General features: G+C 43.7%; 2 protein-coding genes across 12 annotated transcripts in view; one reads left to right on the top strand and one right to left on the bottom strand.

Moving 5' to 3' along the window:
- Positions 1 to 23,766, top strand: part of CCDC93 (CCC complex scaffolding subunit CCDC93) — a 106,261-nt gene that overhangs the window by 78,950 nt on the left and 3,545 nt on the right. For both annotated transcript variants that reach the window (XM_089327985.1, NM_001171023.1), the window contains 8 exon segments: positions 226 to 297; positions 2,702 to 2,755; positions 4,097 to 4,159; positions 6,467 to 6,575; positions 8,562 to 8,644; positions 10,413 to 10,450; positions 12,411 to 12,495; positions 19,888 to 20,001. In XM_089327985.1, the coding sequence (XP_089184111.1) occupies positions 226 to 297; positions 2,702 to 2,755; positions 4,097 to 4,159; positions 6,467 to 6,575; positions 8,562 to 8,644; positions 10,413 to 10,450; positions 12,411 to 12,495; positions 19,888 to 20,001 (618 nt within the window).
- Positions 3,488 to 23,766, bottom strand: part of HTR5BP (5-hydroxytryptamine (serotonin) receptor 5B) — a 110,774-nt gene continuing 90,495 nt past the window's right edge. For 2 of the 10 annotated variants that reach the window (XR_016230723.1, XM_089327998.1), the window contains 2 exons: positions 10,519 to 10,642; positions 3,488 to 5,747 (listed from right to left, as the gene is read on the bottom strand). Coding sequence is in view for 7 of the 10 variants with exons in the window: in XM_089327998.1 (XP_089184124.1) it covers positions 10,522 to 10,642 (121 nt within the window). In the remaining 3 variants the exon portion in view is untranslated. Of the gene's footprint in view, positions 5,748 to 10,464; positions 10,643 to 12,516; positions 12,729 to 14,375; positions 14,441 to 23,766 lie in introns of those variants that run through there. The other 8 variants (XM_089328003.1, XM_089328007.1, XR_016230719.1 and 5 more) reach the window with 7 other exon arrangements.

Raw genomic sequence — 23,766 nt, 5'->3', positions numbered from 1 at the left:
CTTTAGAGTGGCAAATTCTGATTTAGCTATAGCTGCTTGGGTATTGCTGGAAAGAATTTTCCTAAGCGGAAGATCAGAGTTCTGGACAGTAGTTCCTAATGGGAATTTTGTGCTAGCATTAAACTCATGAAATATGAAAATAAGACTTCTGGATCAAATAATACTTAAATAATTGCATTCACATTGCTTGTCCAAGTTGTGTAAATGCTCCTATTGCTTTTAAAGGAGGAGATGACACGGCTGCAGCAAGAAATTGAAAAACTGAAAGCTGAGAGAGCACCTGGTAGTGACGAAAAGGTAAAGGCCCTGAGCTAATTCTTCAGACTGTCCACTGCTGTTATGACCCAGACTGTGGGTGCCAGTATGGTGCCTGCAAGGACTGGTTGGTTTACCGAACCTGATCCTGTAATTACAAGTATTTCTCTCTCAGCTGCTTTCCTCCTGTGATTTGCTTAGTTTCCACTCATGTCTTTTTGGTTCTTATGAGGGGTAAGAGGCAGCAGTGCTGTGTAAGGAGCAGCCTGAGACAATTAACTGCCAGATTATACAACCCTGTCCTATTCTTCCTCCCTTTAGGGAAGAGTTGTTTCCAGGAGACACCTGACCTCTGTTTCCCAATTATTTCCTTTTTCTTTATATAAATATTTATTTATTTATTTGGAAGAGTAACAGAGAGAGGTCTTCCATCCACTGGTTCACTCCCCAAATTGTTGCGATGGCCAGCCCTTGGCCAATCTGAAGCCAGGAGCTAAGAGCTTCTTCTGGGTCTCCTACGTGGGTACAGGGGCCCAAGGACTTGGGCCATCTTCTACCGCTTTCCTGGGCTATAGTAGGAAGCTGGATCAGAAGTGGAGTAGCTAGTACTCAAACTGGCATCAATAAATATAGGATGCGGCCAGCGCCGCGGCTCAATAGGCTAATCCTCCGCCTGAGGCACTGGCACACTGGGTTCTAGTCCCGGTCAGGGTGCCGGATTCTGTCCCGGTTGCCCCTCTTCCAGGCCAGCTCTCTGCTGTGGCCAGGGAGTGCAGTGGAGGATGGCCCAAGTCCTTGGGCCCTGCACCCCATGGGAGACCAGGAGAAGCACCTGGCTCCTGGCTTCGGATCAGTGTGGTGCGCCGGCCGCGGCAGCCATTGGGGGGTGAACCTGTGGCAAAAGGAAGACCTTTCTGTCTCTCTCTCACTGTCCACTCTGCCTGTCTAAATAAATAAATAAATAAATAAATAAATGAATGAATAAATGAATGAATGAATGTAGGATGCCTGCACTGTAGGCAGCAGCTCTAACTGATACACCACAGCACTGACCCTACCACTTAGCTACTCTTGGATTTTTTTCTGTTCGCCCATTTCAGCCTCTTTCATGCCAACTTGGGGGCATACCCCACTCCCAAAAGGCAGCAACAAACATGAAAAAGGAAAGCAGTGCGGGCTTTAAAGTCAGAGCTCTGGGACTGCAGGAGCATTCTGGGTTTAAGGCTCTGACCAGCTGGTTGTCTCAACAAAAGACTTTACTTCCAGGGAGCTAGCACAGATTTCCACTAAGCCTTGAGTTTAAAAAAAAAAAAAAAAAACAGGAAAATAGTTTCTTTAGCTTAACAAGATTGTAGGTGTCCCTTTGTTTTTCCCTGCTCACACTTCATCCATTTCCTGAGGGTTCCTATGCTTAGGATATGAGAGCTGCAGGTGTCCTCATAGCCAGCTCGTTGATTGTGTCTTCTCTCTTGTGAAAATGGGGACGTAAGGCTCAGGGAGGGGAAGAGACTTGTGCACAGCTAGCCAGCACCAGAGGCTGTGTGCCCCGCACTCTTCACTGGACTGTGCTCTTGGCTGCCAGCAGGAAGATACAGACCTTGAGGGTCCTCCTCACTCTCACAACTGGTGATGTCATTTGAGCCAGGTCACACAGCTCCACATGCATGAGGGGCCTGGCATGGGTAAACTGCAGAGTCCAGGAATGCAGCATTGTCTTGGGATCATCGGCACATGCCTGCCTTTTCATTTGTTTCTACAGCTTTGAGGCTCAAATCCTCAGCTCTGGCAGCCTTAGTTTACGTAAATCTCAGAACTTCTTGATCACATTTCTCAGCACATCTTTTAGAGGGAATCTTACTATCAAAATGAGTTACAGTTTTGTTTGTCAGTGTACAACTGACAGATGTTTAAGAACATATTAAAACCTAGGGCTCAGGAATGGGTGTTAACGGCACAACAGTTAAAGCTTCCGCTTGGGATACCTGTATCCCATGTTTGAGAGCTGAGGTTTGAGTCCTGCCTCTGCTTGCCATCCAGCGGCTGTGCACCCTGGGAGGCAGAAGGTGATTGTTCAAGTACTTGAGTCCCTGCCAGCCGTTTGGGAGACCCAGATGGGGTTTTTGGGTCTTGGCTTTGGCCTGGCCTCTGCCCAATTGTTACAAGCATTTGAGAAGTGAATCAGTAGGTCGAAGAGCTGTATCTGTGTCAGTCTCTCTTTATTATTTCAAATAAAGGAAAATACATAATTTAAAAATAAATGTAATCTGGTGGTCATATAATGGTCATTTCCTTTCTATCCTCTCTTCAGACATGCATGAGCATTGAGGCATATCTTAGCTCCACTGCTATGCCCGCCCGTCCCTGCCCACTTCTTACACATAGACTCTCAGCTTTGTCGCATGCCCCTAAGACAGGAAAAGAGTTTATTCTTTCTCCATCATTTCAGAACCCCTCCAGTGGAGAGCCACCTGGTGCCTTGACCCACGTGATGACTCACAACGTAAGTACCTAACCATTCCCAGGTCTGGCATCTTCTGAGAGTGTGGCAGCAAACTTTGCACTCTCCTATGTAGTGGTCTCTTGCACCTGCGTTAAGGTTCTAGGTGACTACCTCTATATCTGCTGGGCTCAGGGCCACTGTCCCTCTTTACTCAGCCCCTCAGATGGAGGCAGAGTCTCACCAGGTAGATCCCTGAAGATCACCATCCTAGTAGGTATTTTGTCCTCTTGGCAGAATCTCAGGTGAGAAGGGGAGAAAGGGGATGGGCCTGTGTTGGCAGCACATGCTGCTCATGACCCATAGGCTCTAAGGGGTTAGGTGGTGTCTGCTGTACAATAGGGTCAGCAAGCTATTTCAGCAAAGTGGCCAGGCAGCAAATATGTTCAGCTTTGTGCTCCAACTCTGCAGCTGTCACCATAGTCAGTTTGGAAATGACTGGGGCTTGCTGTGTTCCATTAAAACTTTATGTAGAAAAAGAAGCAGAGATGGAACTCACAGGTCACAGGCTGCGGTTCACTGGCCACTGCTCTGAGTTAAATCAGTGTTCCTGGCACTCCAGCAAACCTCTAGGAGAAGTAGGAAAGGAAGAGGATATAGAGAAGAAAGGCAAGGAAACTTTGTACATTGCCTTTTTTTCTTTAAGAATTCTGCTTCCCTATAACCTATGAAAATGAGCTCTGAGACTGCTCCAGTGGAATCCATTGGAGTTTGCCTAAAGCTTAGCTCTGGGGAGGGGAAGAGAGAAATAGAGAAAGTGTGTGTGTACACGCATGTACCTCTGGCCTCTTGTCATGTCTGTTACTTCATGAGGTTCAAGCTGGGGCTAGTTTCTTTCTGTTCTCCATAGCAGTATGGTGGAAGTGTTCTGTATCTGCACTGTCCAGTTGCACTAGCCACTAGCTGCTACCAAATATTTGAAATTTGGCTATTGCAACTGAGAAATTTTTTGTTTGGATTTTAAGTAAATTTAATTAGGCACATGTGGCTAGTGTCTGTTAGACTGAATGGTTTAGCTTTAAATAGGAACATTGAAAAGAACAACATCCTCTCCAAATAGGCTGAGAACGTCTGTTTTTGGTGGTGGTGGTGTGTGTGTGTGTAAGTGGCGAATGGCACATAGATCTGGGCATGTGCATCCAGAAGAATGGAGAGTTGTTGAATGATGTGAATGGGTGTCAAGGGTTTCATGTGAAATAGGACCCAGACCCTGAATTTTGGAAAAAGAAATTTGAGTGCTCAGACTTGGGGAGTTATGATAAAAATACATTCAACTTCCAAAGACTGCATCAAAGGAGGAAAGCTTTCTATTCCTAGATAATTGTGGCCTCTTCCTATTTTTAGGAGGACCTAGACAGACGGTACAACATGGAGAAAGAGAAGCTGTACAAGATCCGATTACTACAGGTGAGCAGTACCCTGCAACAGAACCAGAACATCTCAGTGTATAAGAACTAAAGACTAGCAAACCTACTATTTGCTAGTCTTCTCCCTGGCTGTAACTCAGTGATTTAAGATGTTAGTAATAATGGGCCACATTCAACCCCCATCACCCATGTAAGTTGATCCTCACCCAAGATGGAGAGTATGCATTATTGGCTGCATTTTCTATAAGAGGCAATTGGCACAAATTGGTTGGTTAAGTACCTACCTTAATGTCAAGCATCTGCTAAATGCTAGAATTCAAGGTCTAGTGTTCTTGTCTAGTACTTGACCTCTGAAATCAACTGTCCATGTATACAGCTCTTGCATTTGGTAACCAGAGTGAGAGCAGCATCAAAAATGGGGGAGATAGGCTTTAAAGTCAGCTCTAAAACTAAATTCATGTAGAGTCAAAATCAGATTTTGAAATCTCTTGAATTGCAAGGATCTGGCTTGTGGAAGCTCAAAAGCCCAGAGTTACTGTGCACTGCACCCTGGCTTAGCCCTCTGTGTTCCTGGGGAGGCGAAGACCAGGGCTGCAGGGGCCCATGAAAGCCTGTTATCCTCTCTGCGGCTCTTACTTACTTTGATGAAATATGTGGTTAAATTCATAATGAGTCACGCTTATCCTTGATACAAGGACACTGTACTGATTTTTAAGGAGGCACAGAAATACGAGACAAATTAGGACAATGCAGCTGTATATTTGCTAATGTTTTGACTGTTCAGCTAGCATTAGGTGCTCGAAATAGTAATGGGAGAACCCAAGCCCTGGGAGTTGGCTGGCTATTTGAGAACCAGGATATGTATATATATGTCAAACTACTCAGAAGGCATATACAAATCACCTAATACAGGCAGCTTCAGACTTGATAAGGGAAGTCTGTAGTAAAACCAGTAGCTTGCTGAGGGTTTGCTTTAGGTACTGCCTGACAGGGCAGACACGGAAAGAAATGAATTGGCTGTACCAAATGATATTTAGTGTCAGGTATGTGGAAAAGGAATCACAGATAATGGTCAAATTTGACACAAAGGTGAGTATTTGTGGTTTTTATTAAGAAAGAAGAGACAAGGTTAAAGGCAAAAACAGAAGTATGAGTAGGAGTATTGATGATACATTTATTTTTTAAAGATCTATTAAGTTATTTGAAAGAGTTACACACGGGGGCGGGGGGAGGAGAGAGAGGTCTTCCACCCACTGGTTCCCTTCCCACTTGGCTGCAATGGCTGGAGCTGAGCCGATCCAAAGCCGGGAGCCTCCTTCAGTTTCCCACGTGGGTACAGGGGCCCAAGGATTTGTTCCATCCTCCACTGCTTTCCCCAGCCATTGCAGAGAGCTGGATTAGAAGTGGAGCAGGTGGGACTCGAATCGGCACCCACATGGGATGCTAGCACTGCAGGTGGCAGCCTTACCTGCTCCGCCACAGTGCCAACCGCAGTATTTTGGAGCTTTTAAAACTTTGTCCAATGAGTGATTGGCTGTCGAATCTGACTCTGACTAGAGAGGGTGCTGATAAGGAGCCAGTAGATATCGAAGGTTAAAAATACAGTGAATGAGTATATCTTAAGATTCCTGGAAAGAAAAGGAATTAAAGTGTGAGTATCTGTGGGGACACAGTCTTGACTTAAAGTAGAAATACATCCTTTCCTCTAACCAGTTGCAGAGGCCCTTGTATTTCCCCAGTGAGGTAGGCATCCACTTCTGTTGCTGTGGATTAAGCAGCTGGGAGAGCCCGAGGGCACACAGGAAAGGCAGCAGAGAGGCCCTCAGCCCTGAGACCATGACCGTGTGGTGGGAGCAGTATGAGCGCTGAGCTGCTCGATTCTGTGGTGGCTGCCCCTGTGCCACAGCATATCACACCGCCACCCACGCACTGTCAGTAGGGCAGTATCTCCAGCCCATGGAGAAAATGACTATGAAATTATTGTGTGAAGCCAGCAGAAAGGCCTAAGTTCTTGTCATCTAAGAAGCATTCCACTTATTGGCAGTCCCTAGGAAGCTGGCTACTCTAGAGTTCTTTGGGGCATGGTAGCCTGGTTCTGGCCTTAACCATAGAAGCCCTTCCCATCCAGGATTTTCTGTCCTGATCCATTCACCTGATGCCTTCTGTGGTTCAGTTCACAGCCATACCTCTTCCTATTTATTGGAAACTGTGAAAGTCAATCAGAAACTGAGATGAGGACCTCAAGCCAATGACAGAATACTCTGCCTGCATTCCAGGATATGTGGTTGGGGGCTCTTCAGAAATACATAAGGCCTTTTACCAAATAGTGTTGTCCTTTTGCATTTAGGCTCGAAGAAATCGAGAAATAGCCATATTGCATCGGAAGATCGATGAAGTGCCCAGCCGAGCCGAGCTAATACAGTATCAGAAGAGATTTATTGAACTCTACCGCCAGAGTAGGTGCATCACCAACACACAAGCTCTCAAGGCTGGGGAGGGGTTCTGTCCCACTTCAGCATGGTAGAGCTTGCAGCAGAGCACGTTTCATAAATGCCACCCCCAGCGAGGGCTCTGCTTCATCACCAGGCCTGCCCAGCAGTTCTGCTTGCACCACTGTGCTGCTCTCACCACCCTCTGTGTGGAAAGCCAGTTGAGTTCTTATTAAGAGGAGTGCCTTGAGGCAGCCGCTTCTTGTGTGGATCATCATGAATTCATCTTTTCTACAAACTCTGGTCCTTACTACATCATATTCACCCAGTAATCCAGGGCCCAGGAAGTTTCCAAGCCTAAATTGAGGCCATTACTGCATCATAGTTCCACCAAATGGGAGCAGTGCTGCAGGTCTGCTGTGGTCAAGTCCCTCACTTATTCATCTGATTCTATCACTTGTCTCTCAGCTTACAACTCTTCAGGTCTACTGAATCTATGCCTAAGACCCTCCCCAACTGAGTGGCCTGCCTGGGAGCCCTTATTCAACCTGCATCCACCATGAGCTTTGGCATCTTAGCCTTGACTCCTGTTACATGTGCCTGGATCCCCTTCTCTCTTGTTAGGCAAAATCCTTTAATCTTAAGGCCCAACTTAGATTCTGTAAACCCACACTGGGCCCCTACCCTAGGCAAGAACTAATCCTCCTCCTCAAGGCTCCCTCTCGTGTTTTCCCATAATTCTTCAAATTCAACAGGTCCAAAACTATGTTCATCCTCCCTATCTTGTTTCCTGTAGTGAATCCTGAACCATGCTGTTCACCAATCCTCTTGGTAACTTGCAGGTCCATTTCTCTGTATTGCTGTTGTAACCTCCTCTCATCATTGCCTTCTCTTCACTCTTGCCTGAGAGATCTTTCTCAAACATAAGTTTGATCATTTTACATCTTTGCTCTAAAAGCTTTAAATAAAAGTTAAAAAAAAAAACTATTGAATTAATGAATATAAATTTCCAAAGTACGGCTTATGGATTACAATGGCATCCCTCCCCTTTCCCACTCCCTCTCCCCTTCCATTCACATCAAGATTCATTTTCGATTCTCTTAATATACAGAAGATCAGTTTAGTATACATCAAGTAAAGATTTCAACAGTTTGCTCCCACACAGAAACATAAAGTGAAAAATAGATGATTTTTTTTTAAATAATGATGAAATCAGAGCAGACCTTCAATAGTTTCTTGTTAGGTAATCTTTGGAATCCCAGTTATACTGTACAGAGTTTAGGGGACTGGCAGTGCCATTTCACCTTCCAGCTTCCCTCCTCCCATCACTCAGTGGCCCACTTCTTTGGTGCAGCAGCATCTCAGCATCCTCCTCGGTTGTGACCTTAGGCCTTGGCCTCTCAGGCATCCTTCCTGGTTCAGGCTCACGCACTGTGCCTCGTTTAGTGAGGAGTCCAGGTCCTCCTCTTCTCATGTCCTGTCTCACTAACCTAAGATTTCAGTCAGTCCTCGTGTTGGACTCAGGTGACTGCAAGTCTCAGCAGTGACAGTTTTCAGCCAAAAGTAGTTTCTGCCTTAAGCTAAATCTTTCCCTTTAATTTTCTACTCCTGCCTGCTCAAAAGCTTTTAGCAATGATAGTATCTTGCGTCAATATATTTCACAGGAAGAATTTCCCACATGCTGAAGTCATTTGGGTTTTACACCAAACACTTTGAACAGTCTCACCAAAATGCATACATCAAACATCTGCAATCCTCACCCATTTCTCAAGCCAGACAGGAACAGGTGACTGATTCTTTTATGATGGTGATGTTCAACTTTGACCACACATTGTCATCACCTGGGTCCCAACTACAGACATGCTCTTAATTGGTCCTGAGACATTCAGAAGCATCCCACGTGATTGTGCACTGTGGGGCTTCCACAGCAAGGCAGCAGTATGCCCGGAGAAAGGGTGCCTAGGTCCTTTGTTACCTCCTCTTAGTCATGTGCTTGTTTCTTTGCATTTACAGTTTCAGCAGTGCACAAAGAAACCAAGCAGTTCTTCACTTTGTATAATACCCTGGATGACAAAAAGGTTTATTTGGAAAAAGAGGTAAGAACATTATAAGAAAGTAACTTAATCAAACGAGCAGTTAGCAGTGCACTGGCTCCAGGAAGCTCAGATACTTAATGTCTGGGATGGATGCCTTTGGCTTAAATGGAAAGCATGCTTTTGATTGTATGCCGGGTGCTAGGATACAAAGTCAGACAGCACAAGATGCCTTGGAGCACTTGCTCTCTGGGGTTAACGCACATTTGTACCCTGAGAAAAATGCCATGATAAAAAAACAGAAAAGGGAGCTGGGGTTTAAAAGAAGGGAAATGGTGTTGTTTACATGGAGAAAATAACAATTTAATTGTCAATGGCAGACATAGACATGAATTGAAAGGATTATTAAATTCAGGGTGGGGTGAAAAAGACTTAATATGGATACTGGAACCACCCATTCATGATACAGGGCACAGTGTGCAGTGAAGGAGAAAGAGCTCAGGTTTTGGAGCCAACAGGTTTGGGATTTAGCTTGCTTCATTTTTGTCACCTGCAAAGTAGGGATACCTGATCATGTTGATGATGAAGACAGAATGAGAAAATGTAGAGTTCCTCGCACATGGGGGATTTGCAATATGTAGGCATTCTACTTATTCCCTCACCTGAGGTTGATAGAATTTTTCATTTTCTCATCACCTGTGGCCTGCACTAATTACCACTTTAATGAGAATGGTACAGATGTATCATCTACCTGAACCCAAATCAAAACTTCTATTGCTGCTTCTATTAAATCAGAAAAATCTCTGTACTCCTAGAGGAAGGATTGAGTTTTGTGTTCCTGGGTATCCAGGGACTTAGGCACATACCGGGAACTTGATAAATGGTTGACTAGACAACTGCATTTGCTGGGGTTTGCATCATACCTGGGAATAGTTCTGCCCCACACGCTAGCCTTGAGGCCTCCCTACCTGACAAGGGGAAGACTTGCCAGCCCTGGCTTGGAAATGGACCAGTCTCTTCTCAGAAGGCCTTAAACCCATTGGCTTTCCTTGCTCAATGCTGATTAGAGTAGGTTGAGGGAAGACTGGGCTTTTTAATTCCAAGTCATGGTAGCACAATTACAGCTTCACATTTGAATAAATTATATATTCCTAATGATTCATGCTTGTGACATTTTAGCTTTAAAGCCCAGCTTTGGAGTGTGAATGACTAAAATGTCATTTCCATGCTGCAGACATGATAATTGCTTAGTGCCGAACCCCAGGTTGAACGACTAGTTCACAGCCAGAAACAAGACTCAGGTTTCTAGACTGTCACTCAGAGCCCTTTGCAGGACTGCCTTGTTTGGACAGATAGAGTGTCCTGCTGTGGGTCTAAGGCAGTTTCCATGGAAATGGGGCCTTGAGTGATGCATATCCTGGGAGACTGTCAGAGCCACCCAGAGCTGGCTGCATGGGGAAGGAGTAGCATGAGCACTGCAGTCTCACTCCCCACTCTGACTCCCCCTGAGCTGATGGTCCTGAAGCAAGATAGAAAGGTGATGCAGGGGCAGCTTCCTCATAGCCCTGAGTTAGCATAGCATCTTCTCAGCTCAGACTGTGGTCCCTCCGAGAGCCCTTTTCCTACATGTTCCTGGGGTAACATGCTGTAGGAAGAGGATTCTATGAGCAATGGGTTCTGTTACTCTTTGTATTTTTTCATCTGTTATAAGCAAGGTATGTGTTCTTTGCGAAGCAGTGTCCAGGGACCAGGCCAGCTTTTAGTACTTGGGGCAGTGTGGTATCTTTGTCTTTTCCTTACAGTTTTTGTGTTGTTTTTTCCCCTTCCCCAGATTAGCCTGCTAAACTCAATTCATGAGAACTTCTCACAGTAAGTACTATTTATCTGACCTGCCTCCTGTAAATACCCTGTCGCCCTGAACTTCATATTCGGCCCACCTCTTACATCCACAGCACTGTTGAGAAAGGTGTATGCAAGACTAATGGCTGGGTGTTGATGCTTGCTGTTTCACTTTTTCTGTTCAGTGGACGTGGATCTTGGTTTGCACTGTTCCCTGAGTTCCTGCAAAAATAGAGATATCACAGTGAATTTTTGGTATAAAAACACCAAGACAGGCCGGCGCCGCGGCTCACTAGGCTAATCCTCCGCCTAGCGGCGCCAGCACACCGGTTTCTAGTCCCGGTCGGGGCGCCGGATTCTGTCCCGGTTGCTCCTCTTCCAGGCCAGCTCTCTGCTGTGGCCAGGGAGTGCAGTGGAGGATGGCCCAAGTGCTTGGGCCCTGCACCCCATGGGAGACCAGGAGAAGCACCTGGCTCCTGCCATCAGATCAGCGTGGTGCGCTGGCCGCAGCGGCCATTGGAGGGTGAACCAACGGCAAAGGAAGACCTTTCTCTCTCTCTCTCTCACTGTCCACTCTGTCAAAAAAAAAAAAAAAAACCACCAAGACAGAGCTTAGGAAAAAAGTTAACTTTCAAATTATTCAGCCGTGCCTACCTATTGTAATCTCTTTATATATTTTTTCTCAGTAAAGTCATAGTAATACTGGTTAGCTTTAAGTATATAGATATGCTTTAAATTTTAGATAATCTACATAATCTTTTAAAGTATTTTTAAAAAATCTTATGGCAGATTTTTTTTTTTTTTTTTTTTTTTTTTTTTGACAGGCAGAGTGGACAGTGAGAGAGAGAGACAGAGAGAAAGGTCTTCCTTTGCCGTTGGTTCACCCTCCAATAGCCGGCGCACCGCGCTGATCCAATGGCAGGAGCCAGGATCCAGGTGCTTTTTCCTGGTCTCCCATGGGGTGCAGGGCCCAAGCACCTGGGCCATCCTCCACTGCACTCCCTGGCCATAGCAGAGAGCTGGCCTGGAACAGGGGCAACCGGGACAGAATCCGGCGCCCCAACCGGGACTAGAACCTGGTGTGCCGGCGCCGCAAGGTGGAGGATTAGCCTATTGAGCCACGGCGCCGGCTCTTATGGCAGATTTTTAATGTGCATCTTCTAAACTACCTTGTTCAGATAGGTATTTTTTTTCCCAAATATTGGATGGCAAGACACACCTGTACCCAGACATACCAGCCCAGTAACCCCTCACCATCAAGGCTCATTCCCTGCGTGGTAGACTTCATGTATCCTCTACCACCTGCCAGGGTTCATTAGGGATCTGTGCTAGACAGGAAGACTGAGATCTTAATTACAGACTCTAGATTTTAAGCTGCTTTTGTAATACAAGCCAGGGATGGGGAGGAACCACAGCTCCCTATTAAGATTGATTCAATTGACTTACAGCCTTGTGACATTTCTGAAAATGAGAGATCCCATGGTTGGAGCATTTCAGTGAGGATCTGTGCTATCAGCCGTTCCCTTGGGAGAGGTTCCAGCCCTTGTGTATGAGTCTTATCTGGTCCTCCTGGCACCCTTTGCCCCATGGGGATGGAGAAGAGGACTGTGAGGACATTGCAGGAAATATCAGAGTATGTCTAGACATATTGAGCAGCATCTCCCTGTCTTGTAGATTCTTAAAAACCAAATTGAATCCATTTCTTAATACACATTGTAATTCAAAGTCAGTAATGTTTGTTACTTTTAGTCACTTTTATATTACTTCAAGGAAATATACATTAGTTAAGAAAATTGTAGGGGGAGTATGAGGCTAATTTGATGTCTTCCATGGGAGTTGTCTGGGATCCTCCAGGGCCACATGAGACCCTGGGCCTTGCAGAGGTCCATTTGCTTCTTGAGCATAATCTGGGTACAAAGTCACCTCCTTGTTGTCTCCCCCTTCCTCAGAGTGGGTGTGCTAGTTGTACCTCTGCTGATTTTTCTTTCAGAGCCATGGCCTCACCTGCTGCCCGGGACCAGTTTTTACGTCAGATGGAACAGATTGTAGAAGGAATTAAGCAAAGCAGAATGAAGGTCAGATGGCTTCTCTTCTGTGGTGTGGCATGGGCTTTTCTGGTGGAAATGGGGAAGGTGTCTTCCTGTAATTGTGGGAGCGTACCCTGCATCAGTAGTTGAGAGGCCGAGCACTGTGCTAGTCCTCGTAGAGGGCCTCTTGAGTGCTGCTACCAGGAACTGCCTCTGCCCAGAGGGCACCTCTCTTGCCCAGTATTACCTTGACTCCTTTACAGTACCAAGTATTCCTGTGCCTGAGGCCAGAATATAAACACAGGAAAGGATGAATTGCTTATAGGTCCCATGATAAAAAAACAACCTTCAAGCTAGCCATAACCTCATCTCACAGGATGAACTATGGGTAAAGAAACTTCAGATTCCCTCCCCTATAGAAAAATAGCAGTCTCTCTAGTTAGAGGTTCAAAAATATTTACAAGTATCACTAGTGACAAGTGATTTCTCAGACTTTTCAGCCTCAAAAATGAGAGCAAATATAAGCCAACACTTAACTGCATGTTCACTCACCTAAGGCAGGAGAAAACAGAGTCCCTTTATGATGTGAGACAGAGAATGTGGCTGAACAGCTCAGGTCTTGGTGTGGAGGCAGTGTTTCCCTACCAGTGCTCCTCCTCAGGGAGTTGTTTTTGCCTACAGAACTATAGGAATTGTTGGGAAGTTTTCCCCTTTGGCTTCCTTTTCCTGTTTTCCAGAAGCTCCATTCCTAGCAGAAGAAATGGACCTAACTCCTTTGTTCTTTCCAGCCTGTCCCAGACTTCATGCTGTCAGCACTGCAGTGCTAGCAGGGGAAGGAAGCTGCTACTGTTTCCTTCTGCCCATGGGACTCAGGGCAGTGCAGGCTTTCTCGGGATTGCCCCACTGGTTACCGTAGCACCTGACCCACGATGCACACTCAGTAACTATTTGTCGAATGAGTGAATTTATTCAGTGGACTCTCAGCAGTTCTCAAAGAAGATTCCAGATAGGGTTGATTGGCACTCTGAATGGAATTCGTCTCCTGCTCTCATAATCAGCAGATTCAGAATGTCACGGAACAGAATAGCATTGGGCACGGTGGTAGGATATGTGTTTATGTCTCATGTAGGTATATGAGTAAACTGTGAGTCACATATTGGCAGGCACTGTGACCTTACTCAGAGGAGCTAACGCCTCTGAAATTCTGTGAGTGCTTGGCAAAAGCTTTCAGTAGTTACTGTCCCAGTGTGTGAAGAGGTGATAAGAAGGAGCAGGAATGGTGTAAACAGGGAAAGGACACTGAGAAGGGAGTGAAAATGAAACAGACCTGAGAGTAAGCTCTGGCTTGTAAGAGTGGGTGCCACTGCCTCATTTGTTTAGGATGTTGTTACTGAGTAGCTCATGTAAGCCAAATGACACTTCTTCCACTTAAACGTTTAACATCACATTTCTCAGGTTGAAACCTGGGATATAGGTGATGCAATCCCTTTTATACAGCCAAGGGCCCTATAGTTGAACAACCTTGAGTAACCTGTTCATGATCTGCAGTGATGGCAGAGCAAGGATTAGAACTCAAGCTCCTACCATTTCTAGATCACCACTCTACCTCCCATGGTGAGACCTGGATAAATCCATAATTAAATTGCAACCCATTGTCTCATCACTAGGACATAATCAGTCATGACCCACGATGGAGTTGCCTGCTGTGGTAAGGGGGGTGGGTGGTGGTCCCTAGCTGTGAGGTACTACGTAGCACAGCAGAAAAAGTGGTGGCTTTGGGAAGTGGGACCTGAAGAGGGAAAAGCAGTGGGAGTTGTGGTGGGTTGGTGCTAGATCCAGACAGGCAGCATCAGGGGGTTCTATCTACAGCAGGCAGGACTGACTACCAACCCAGCCAGTGCCCTCCTATTCTCAGAGGGGATACTCACGTGTGGAAGACCTAGGTACAGGCAAGTTAACCACACTCAAGACCCAGCACAGTCTGTGTGCAGACCTGTGGAAAGAGGAGGCACAGCCTAGGGACTCAGAAACTAAATACAAGGTCAGGATTGAACTAGGCAAATAAACCCCCATGCACAATGGGCCTTCCCCTGAAGAACAGCAGGGTAAGACTTGGGGATTCCAGCTTATATTTAACCTACAAAGTACACAAAGGTCCATGGTGTGCAGAGAATAAAGTGCAGCCAGTTCATCTGTAACTTACTAAATTTAAAATCCCCTCCAAGTGTGACTGGAAATTCATGTTCAGACTTTTGTGAAGCCAGCACAAAGCATCACTCAAGGTGTCAGTCAACTAGCACTGGGTTTGTACTGTAACTCTTTCTTGTCCTCACTTCCTGAGTGGCCTGTGCTATAGATTTATCTTGTAAAAACACACTGCATACCTCTGGCAGCTCTGCTCGGGTGTCACCTCCTCAGGGAACCCTCCTTGACCTTTATTCTGAAGAAGCTGTGCAGTCCTCTCAATCACTTAATCTTGTTTCACTTTGCAAAGGGAATGTTAGTGTTGTATCTATTTCTTGGGGAGCTTGTTTAGGGGCAGTCTCTGTAGAATGCACACTCAGAGCAAGGACTTTGCCTGATTTCCCTACCACATTTGAGTACTCATTAGGTATTCAGCCAGTATCTGTTGAATGAAGAAACTTTTAGGTACCTTAATAAAATCTCTTTATAGCAAAGTCTAGCCTCTATTTATGAGCTCATAAAACTGGAAGCACCCTAGAAAGATGAGTAAGTAGTAAGTGATATTGTATAGTTTTAACATAATTGTAGAAAGTTCATAAAGAGATCCAAGATGTTGGAACAGGGAAGGAGCTTACTGCTAAAAAAAGTGGAGAGAGTGCAGTCTCAGGGAAGAGTTAGGGAGAAAACAGCAGAGAAAACTCCACACAAATTAGAGGGACACCGTGTACATACGTGGAGGATGTGGATGCACACAACTCAGGACCCCAGCAGCCAAGAGCCGCAGCATCAGCTCTGGAGAGTGAGGTAAGACCAGTGTGGAGCACCACAAGCTACTGGCGATAAAGCTGCGGAAAAAGCCTGGCAAGAGTCCATCTTGGAGCCCTGTGGGGAACAGTGCCAAACTAGAGGTGGAAACAAAAGGGGCATGTTTCTCCCCAGTCGCCCAGCACTGGCGTCCTGTAACAAGCAGAGAGAGGGCAGGTTCCATTTTGGACATACATAACAGCTGTTCCAGCAACCATCTGAGCTGAGATGCCCGAGTCTGGCTGAGATAACTCATGACTGCGCAACACTGTGGTGAGGGCTTAGGGTATGCCTGGGTCATTAAGCAGTCACTGTGGGCCTCCCTATGTGCTCGGGGCTCCCTGATTTCCCTGGTGAGGGTCATTGCTGCGATTCATACTTACATTGAGGACTGCACAGATCCTTTGTATGGTTCTTGTGGTAGCGCAGATGAATATTGTACACACTGGAGCTACTGCCCAGGCACTAGTCTCCTGAGAGACTACACCAATAGAACAGAACAAACCTCCTCGCTGATAAAACAAAATAGGTGCCATCTTGGACACTCCCTTTACCCTGGAGCAGTGAACAGAGTTCTCTGGCCATACCCACCGCGTGCTTCTGCGTATTCAGTGAAAAGGCAGACACTCCACTAAGCCACAGAAGCTAATCCAAAGATAGGGCAAAAATAAAGAAACCAACAAGTATCTTCATAAATGCTGAATAATAAAAGAAAAAAGACAGCATGATGCCCCTAAAATAATACAACACTTGAATACTGAATGTGAAGATGAAGAGACTTAAGAAATGCCAGAAATGGAATTCTAGAAATTGATCATAGGATTACTTAAATTAAAAAAAAATCCATACATGACATGAAAGAAAATTACTCCTATGAAAATGATATCTTGGAAATGAATTCAATAGAACAAATAAAAACTGCAGTGGAAAGTCTTAAAAACTCAGTGAGGCAGAGAAAGAATATCCAAGTTAGAAGACTAATTGCTAGAAATTTTACAGTCAGATAAAAAGTTAGAAAACTAAAAAACAGTATTGGAGATCTATGGGATACTATCAAACAATCCAACATATGGGTCTTAGGAGTTCCTGAATGCATGGAAAGAGAAAATGGATTAGAAAGCCTTTTTAGTGAAATAATTAAAACTTCACTAATTTGGAGAAAGAAAGGGATGTCAAAGTACAGGAAGCCCTTAGAAGATCTCCTAATAGACATGACCAGTAAAGATCTTCACCACAACACATTGTAGTCAAACTCTCCAAGTAAAAGAAAAGATTCTAAAATGTGCACGAGCATCCTATTGAATGAGAAAAGTTGGAAGCATTCCCACTGAGATCTGGTACAAGACAGGGATGCCCATTCTCACCATTGCTATTCAATATAGTACTGGAAGTTTTAGCCAGAGCCGTTAGGCAAATAAATAAAGGAATACAAATTGGGAAGGAGGAAGCCAAACTATCCCTATTTGCAAATGACATGATTGTATATAGAACAGATCCATAAGACTCCACTAAGAAACTATTGGCCCTAATAGAAGAGGATGGTAAAGTGGCAGGATATAAAATCAACACACAAAAACCAACAGCAATATACACAGACAATGCCATGGCTGAGAAAGAACTTCTAAGGTAAATCCCATTCACAATAGCTACCAAAAAAAAATATCAAATACCTTGGAATAAATTTAACCAAGGATGTCAAAGATATCTATGATGAGAATTACCAAACATTAAATAGAAAAAGATACAAAAAAAGGAAAAATATTCCATGTCCGTGTATTCATATTATCAAACATCCATACTGCTGAAAGCACTTTATAGATCAATGCAATACCAATGAAAATACCAAGGATATTCTTCTCAGACATAGAAAAAAATGATGCTGAAATTTATATCGAAACACAGGAGACCTGGAATAGCTAAAGCAATCTTATACAACAAAAATAAAGGTGGAGGCATCACAATACTAGATTTCAAGACATAACATGGGTCAGTTATAATCAAAATAGCCTGGTACTGGTACAAAAACAGATGTATAGACCAATAGAACAGAATAGAAATTCCAGAAATGAATCCAAGTATCTACAAGCAACTTGTCTTTGTCAAAGGCGCTAAAGTCAACCCATGTAACAAGGAAAGTCTCTTCAACCAGTGGTGCTGGGAAAACTGGATCTCCACATACAGAAGTATGAAGCAAGACCCTTACCTTAAACAAAAATCCACTCAAAGTGGATTAAAGGCCTAAATCTATGACCCAATACCATCAAATTATTGGAGAACATTGGGAAAGCCCGGCAAGACATTGGTATGAGCAAAGAATTCTTGGAAAAGACCCCAGAGGCTCATGCAGTCAAAGCCACAATTGATAAATGGAATTACATCAAATTACGAAGCTTCTGTACTACAAAAGAAACTCAGCTAAATGAAGAGGCAACTGACAGAATGGGAAAAATTATTTGCAAACTTGCAACTGATAAAAGAGATCAAGAAACTCAACAACAAAACAAACAACCCAGTTAAGAAACGGGCTAAAGACTTGAAAAATGCCTGTTTAAGAGGAAGTCCAAATGGCCGACAGGTGAAAAAATTCTTAGGATCATTAGCCATTAGAAAAATGCAAATCAAAACCACAATGAAGTTTCGCTCACCCGTTACAATTGCTTTCATTCAGAAATCAATAAACAATCAATGCTGACAATGATGTGGAGAAAAAGATACCCTAATCTATTGTTGGTTGGAATGTAAACTTGTAACAACCGCTGTGGATGACAGTATGGAGATACCTCAGAAATCTGAATATAGACATACCATATCACCCAGCCAACCCACTGCTGGGAATTTATCCAAGGGAAGTGAAATCAGCATATGAAAGAGTTATCTGTACCTGTGTTTATTGCAGCTCAATTCACAATTACGGAATTAACCCAAATGCCCATCAACTGAAGACAGGATAAGGAAATTATGGGGATATGTATACCATGTAATACTACACTATTGTGAAAAAAAACACGTTTTTGTTGCAATAAAATGAATAAAACTGGAAATCATACTGAAATAAGCCAGTCCCAAAAGGACAAATACCGTGTTCTCCCTGACCAGTGATAATAAAGTACCTAAAAAGCAATCTATAAAGTGACACTTTGAGAAGCAATTACCTTGAACAGCCATTGTCTCAACTGTTGAGGAACAGTTTTTCTTTTTTCTATACTATTTTTTGAATTCTTTACTCAACAGAGTTAATCATGTGTGTATAAAGTTAATTGAAAATAGATCTTAGTAAAAAAAGAATGGGAATAGGTGAGAGGAGGAAGAGGGGTGGAGAGTGGGTAGGAGGGCATGTGGGAAGAATCACCACACATTTCATAATGACATCTTTAGGAACATGAAGTTTGTATTCCTTAAATAAAAGGTTTTTTTGGGGGAAAAAGCCAGAGTGCGCATTCATCATTATTTAGGTCTATGATGCAAATTACAATAGTAGTAAAACTCAGATAAGCACACTATTATATCAAAGAAAGACCAGATCGTATGGGTAATTAGAAACTTTTTCAAGTAAGAGTCTACTAATTCATCATTTTTCTTATTCATGATTACCCAAATCAGTTTAGTTAGGAAATAAATCTGCATAAAAAGTCATTCTTATACCTCAAAAAAATTTCATAACATAGAAATACTTCCAAGAAGTGAAAAGAGAATACACAACACAATCCTGCTGTATGATCAGTTATTTAAATCAAGGTTTCCTAACCTCAACAAAGTTAACATTCTGAACCAGATAGTTATTTTGTGGTGACCATCCTGTGTGTGCATTGTGTGTGTGCTATCCCCCGTGATAGCAGTAGCACCTTGTCACCACATGTTCTCTCAGAACAGAATAGCCTCAGCTGAGATTCACCATCCTGTTATTGTAAAACTAGTGACAAAGAAAATGGAACCTGTTTATGCCCAATGATAGAATTGCTGAATAAATTATAGACCCTCCATGTAATATGCAAATAAATGAACCAATTGCCAAAACTGTATAGGGAGTAGATGTTCACCCTAGCAGTTAAGACACCGTATCTCACATCAAAGTCTGTGGTTTCGATTCCCAACTCCAGCTCCTGGTTGCACCTTCTAACCAATGCAGACACTGAGAAAGAGGAGGTATTGGCTCAGCTAATTGAGTTATTTCCTCCCATAAAGGAGACCTGGGTTGAGTACCCAGTTCCACCCCTGCCCTAGCCATTGTACATATTTAGGGAGCCCACCACCCTGTATGTATGTGTGTGTGTGTGTGTATTTCTCTGTCCTTTTTCTCTGCCTCTCAAATGAGTTTAATTTTTAAATTTTGTATAGAAGGAAAATACTGAAAGGAATCCATGAAAATTTTAGTAATGTTATCTGTAGGATATTGCTAGCAGCCCTTGGTCAGAACATGCTTTTTCATCACCATTTCCCAAAATTTTTCAACAGATGGAAAAGAAGAAGCAAGAAAACAAAATGCGAAGAGACCAGTTGAACGACCAGTACTTAGAACTGTTAGAAAAACAGAGGCTTTACTTTAAGACTGTGAAAGAGTTTAAAGAGGTAAGAGGAAGGTTGGTCAGAGCATCTTAAGGCTAAAGGCAGATGCAGATGCATCCCAAAATGAGCCTTTAAAATATGGGTAATTGTTTTTTCCCTCTGGTCTGCGATGGGAATTTCCAGGTTGTTAGTATGGTATCCAGGTGGGTGAAGATTGCCTTGTTCCATAGCCTATCATGATGCTGTGGTTCAGTGTTCTATGAGATGTCACAGCTTTGTGTTCATTTTCCTAATAGATAGTAAGCACATTAAACTCTCAGAGTAGTTCCATTAATCCATGTGAAGAGCCACCTGGAAACAGCACTTGTTACAGATTCAGGTATAGAATCTTCCTTCTTTTAGTCTTAGGATGAGGAGGGACCTTGTAAAACTGGTGGAAACAGAACTTAGGATTTAAAGCCAAGCCTGCAACACAATCCAAACTTTACCACTTGGCAGTTGTGTACTTCATAGAGTCACTTAAACCCTCCAAGTCTTAGATTTTTCTACTGATGGCTTCTTTGGAGTCAGATGAGAGAAATCATTCATTTAGCACCGTGTCTGGCACCTGTTAAAATCCAGCACTCCACTGAATGTTTTGTCCCTGTTTGTTCTCTGGATTTGGGCTGGGTTAGTATCTGCCCTTTTCTGAAGAGATTTTCCAGAAAAGAGATTTTATTTTGTCCCTTTCCAGGGTCTCTGCAGCTTTATAAATTCTTTCCCCATCCTAATCTAAGTTCGTGTGGTTTTCATTGATTTAGAAACTACTTAACATTCAGAGGAGTTAAATGTGATAGTTTTCAGGTATTTGTTTTACAGAATAGAAAATTTAGTCCTTCTATGCCAATAATTATTTATTTTTAGGCTTTTCTTTCCCTCTTTCCCTTCTCTGCTTCTCCGCCTTGTGATTTAGTTTTTGGGAGGCACATCCCCGAATCCCTCATCCTTACAAAATGTTCTACCAGCTGCTCCTGTGCCCTAGGCATACACCAGGTTGTAAGACAGACCTGGCCCTTCTCTTCAAGGGGCTTGCATTGTGGTAGGAGGAGGCACACAATAAGCTGAGAAAACAAACTTCAGTGAACAAGTCATAAAAAATAAGAAATGGCGATTTTAAACTTTTCTGTGTGATGGAACGTGTCTAGATGGTGTGGTCAGGGAAGTTGTCCATGGGGTGAGCAGGATTTAGTCATGGAGACTCACAGTTGAAGGCACTGAGGCTGGGCAGTCCTGGGAGGGGCAAGGGAGGTGCTCTGTCTGGAAACCCTTTTGTGAGGAGCAGAGATATGTGAAGTTTCAGAAGAGCCAGCAAGTGAGTGAGCAGGCAACAAAAAGATCCCACTGCTCCCCTCCTTGGCTCTTTATGCCCCTTTAATCTAAATAACAAAGAGCAGTCCCCAAGGAGAAGAATCAACTTTTTAAATGCTGCTTGGACTTTCCATGACTGACCTTTTGACAATAAGGAAACAAACTGATTAAGTTGAGGAGGGAAAGTCTAAGCTGTCAAAATCAAAGCAAATAAAAGTGAAGTGGCAAAACTTCCTGTGCTGCAGGCACTCAAGGCTGAGAGCTCAGGAGGACCCCTGGAGGAAACGGTTCCTTCCCATGTATTCACTGTCACGCTCCCTCTGTTCCTGCTTTCTGCTAGCACAGTTAATCTATGTCCTCTTGACGAGACCATGCTCCTAGACCAGATACTTGCCTGTGCCCAAGTTTTCTTTAGTAAAGCAAGGTTAGGAAAAAAGGGGGTTATCACATTCTTAAGTATTTCATTCAAATATATATCATCTTTTTCAAAAATAGCATTTCTTGTGTTTAAATGGCCTTTCTCTTATAACAGTGGTGGTAGCCTTTAAGTAAATACACACACAGAATCTTACACCTTTTTCCCACAAGTTTCAGCTTCTTTTATGGGTTGAGGGGGTGGCCAGGGTAGTTTGCCTACCACTCCCCAATCTCTACCCCATACCACCAGCCAGAGTAACTTTCGTCTGTTTTACATATTGCAGTTCCAGGTGAGACATCATTTATGGTAGAAAGAAGGTGGAGTGTTCTCCCAGAATCCTCTGTTTGCCTTCCCTACCTGTTTCTTCCCCACTTAAATTGTCTCCATATTTGTGCTGAGCAGTAATCATTCGTCATGCAAAGCACAACATTGTTGTCCAGAACACGGCCTTTTTGCTCCTTGGCGTTGCTTTTATTGGGTTTGGTCTACCCCACATTAATTGAACACTAATGATGGCTCCATGGGCACCATTTAAGTACCCAGCTGTGCCCTTATCCTCAGACTCCAGCCTCTTACTGTCAGAGCCTTTTTGCTTAGTGCGATTGGGATTTCTGTAAAATCCTATTGGCTTAAAATTCTTCCTGTGCAGTCACCTTAATAACAGTACTACCCTGTCTCTAAACCACAGTTTCTCACAAACTCAAAAAAAAGACTTAAATTCTAGCCTAGCACTGCTGAATGCAAGCCCTTCATTTTTGTGAAGCTGGCTTTGCATATGTAAACTTGAGTGAACAGCTTGCTCTAAGTACTGTATCAGGCATGTAGTGGACTGGATATAGTCCAAAGCAGGAAGAGCAGAGACGATGAGACATTTTTCCTTTTCTTCTAGAAAAACATACCTAAAAGGCCCTACTTGAATTTACTTTGAAGAGACAGACAGTGCTATCCTGTAGGTTCCCATAAGGCTTCAGGAAGATTGCATGAAATGTAATCAGTGCTCACACACGCCAGATGACAGGGCAGGATTTCTGTACTGAAACATTCAGACATCATTCCTGTATGCTGTGGTATCCAGTTACCCACTATGGGGGCACTGCACTGCAGGAATGTTTTGATGCTTCCGAGCTATTTTTGCCTCCTTTAAAAGGTGAGGTAAGGTGACAGTTGAAATGTTTTTCGCATTTTTACTGTGGTAATCTTAAAAATACCAAGTAAATCTCAAAATTTTATTTTAAAAGAAAACTTTAAATTTTTCATTAAAGCAAATGTAACCCAACTTCACCTTCTTTCTGTGCCCAGAAAGTGACTGCCTTCCCCTCCACAAAAATATGCTCAAAAAGTGTCAGAGCACCTCACATCTGAAAGAACCTGTCCTTACCCCAGCCTAGTAGCCCAGCTCTTCCCCAGCTCCCCAAGTGCAAGATAGTACTGAAGCCTATAGGTGAACAACACTCATCTTAGTAAATTAGCCAAGGCCATTGCATCCTACCACCACAACACTGCCAAAACAAGCAGGCAGCGGGTCCCTGAGAGCTGGGAACACCATAGCCCAGCCCAGGCAGGTGAAAAATTGACTTGGGAGGTCTTGGATGCAGAAGGCTCAAGGGTGAAAGGAAATTTTAGTCTCACAATGAATAGGTCTCCAGGAAGGCATGGCCACCAGAGTCCTGACGCTGCCCATCCTGTGCTCTGTGACTTAGCTCAGGGAAAGGGATGGAGGGATTTGTTGGAGTTTTGCAAGCAGACAAGTGTCATGTGCTATCGAAGCCCATAAGAATGAGAGGACAGGAAGGTGCACAGCGAGGAGCTTTTGAAGCTGTCCACAGAAAGGAAGGGTGACTTGTGCCTGGAATGCTGTATTCTGGAGGCAGCAGCTGGGGCCAGTGATCGCCCTCGATGAGAACCCTCCTAGATTCCATTTTTAAGGAGGTAGGGAGCATCTCAATGACTATCTCATCCCATTTTTTTAAAATTTGCTTCTTAAAACTAAGAATAATCAGCCTTCTCTCTTGTTAGAACTTCTTCACATGTTCTGCCTGCTGTGTAAACTAGGTCTGCCTTTT

This window comes from Oryctolagus cuniculus, chromosome 3 (genome assembly GCF_051225735.1).
Source record: "Oryctolagus cuniculus isolate XC-2025 breed Fujian yellow rabbit chromosome 3, ASM5122573v1, whole genome shotgun sequence".
In the NCBI taxonomy this organism is placed as follows: Eukaryota; Metazoa; Chordata; class Mammalia; order Lagomorpha; family Leporidae; genus Oryctolagus; species Oryctolagus cuniculus.
The sequence above is the reverse complement of the archived record's forward strand: the minus strand, read 5'-3'. Positions and strand labels throughout refer to the sequence as shown.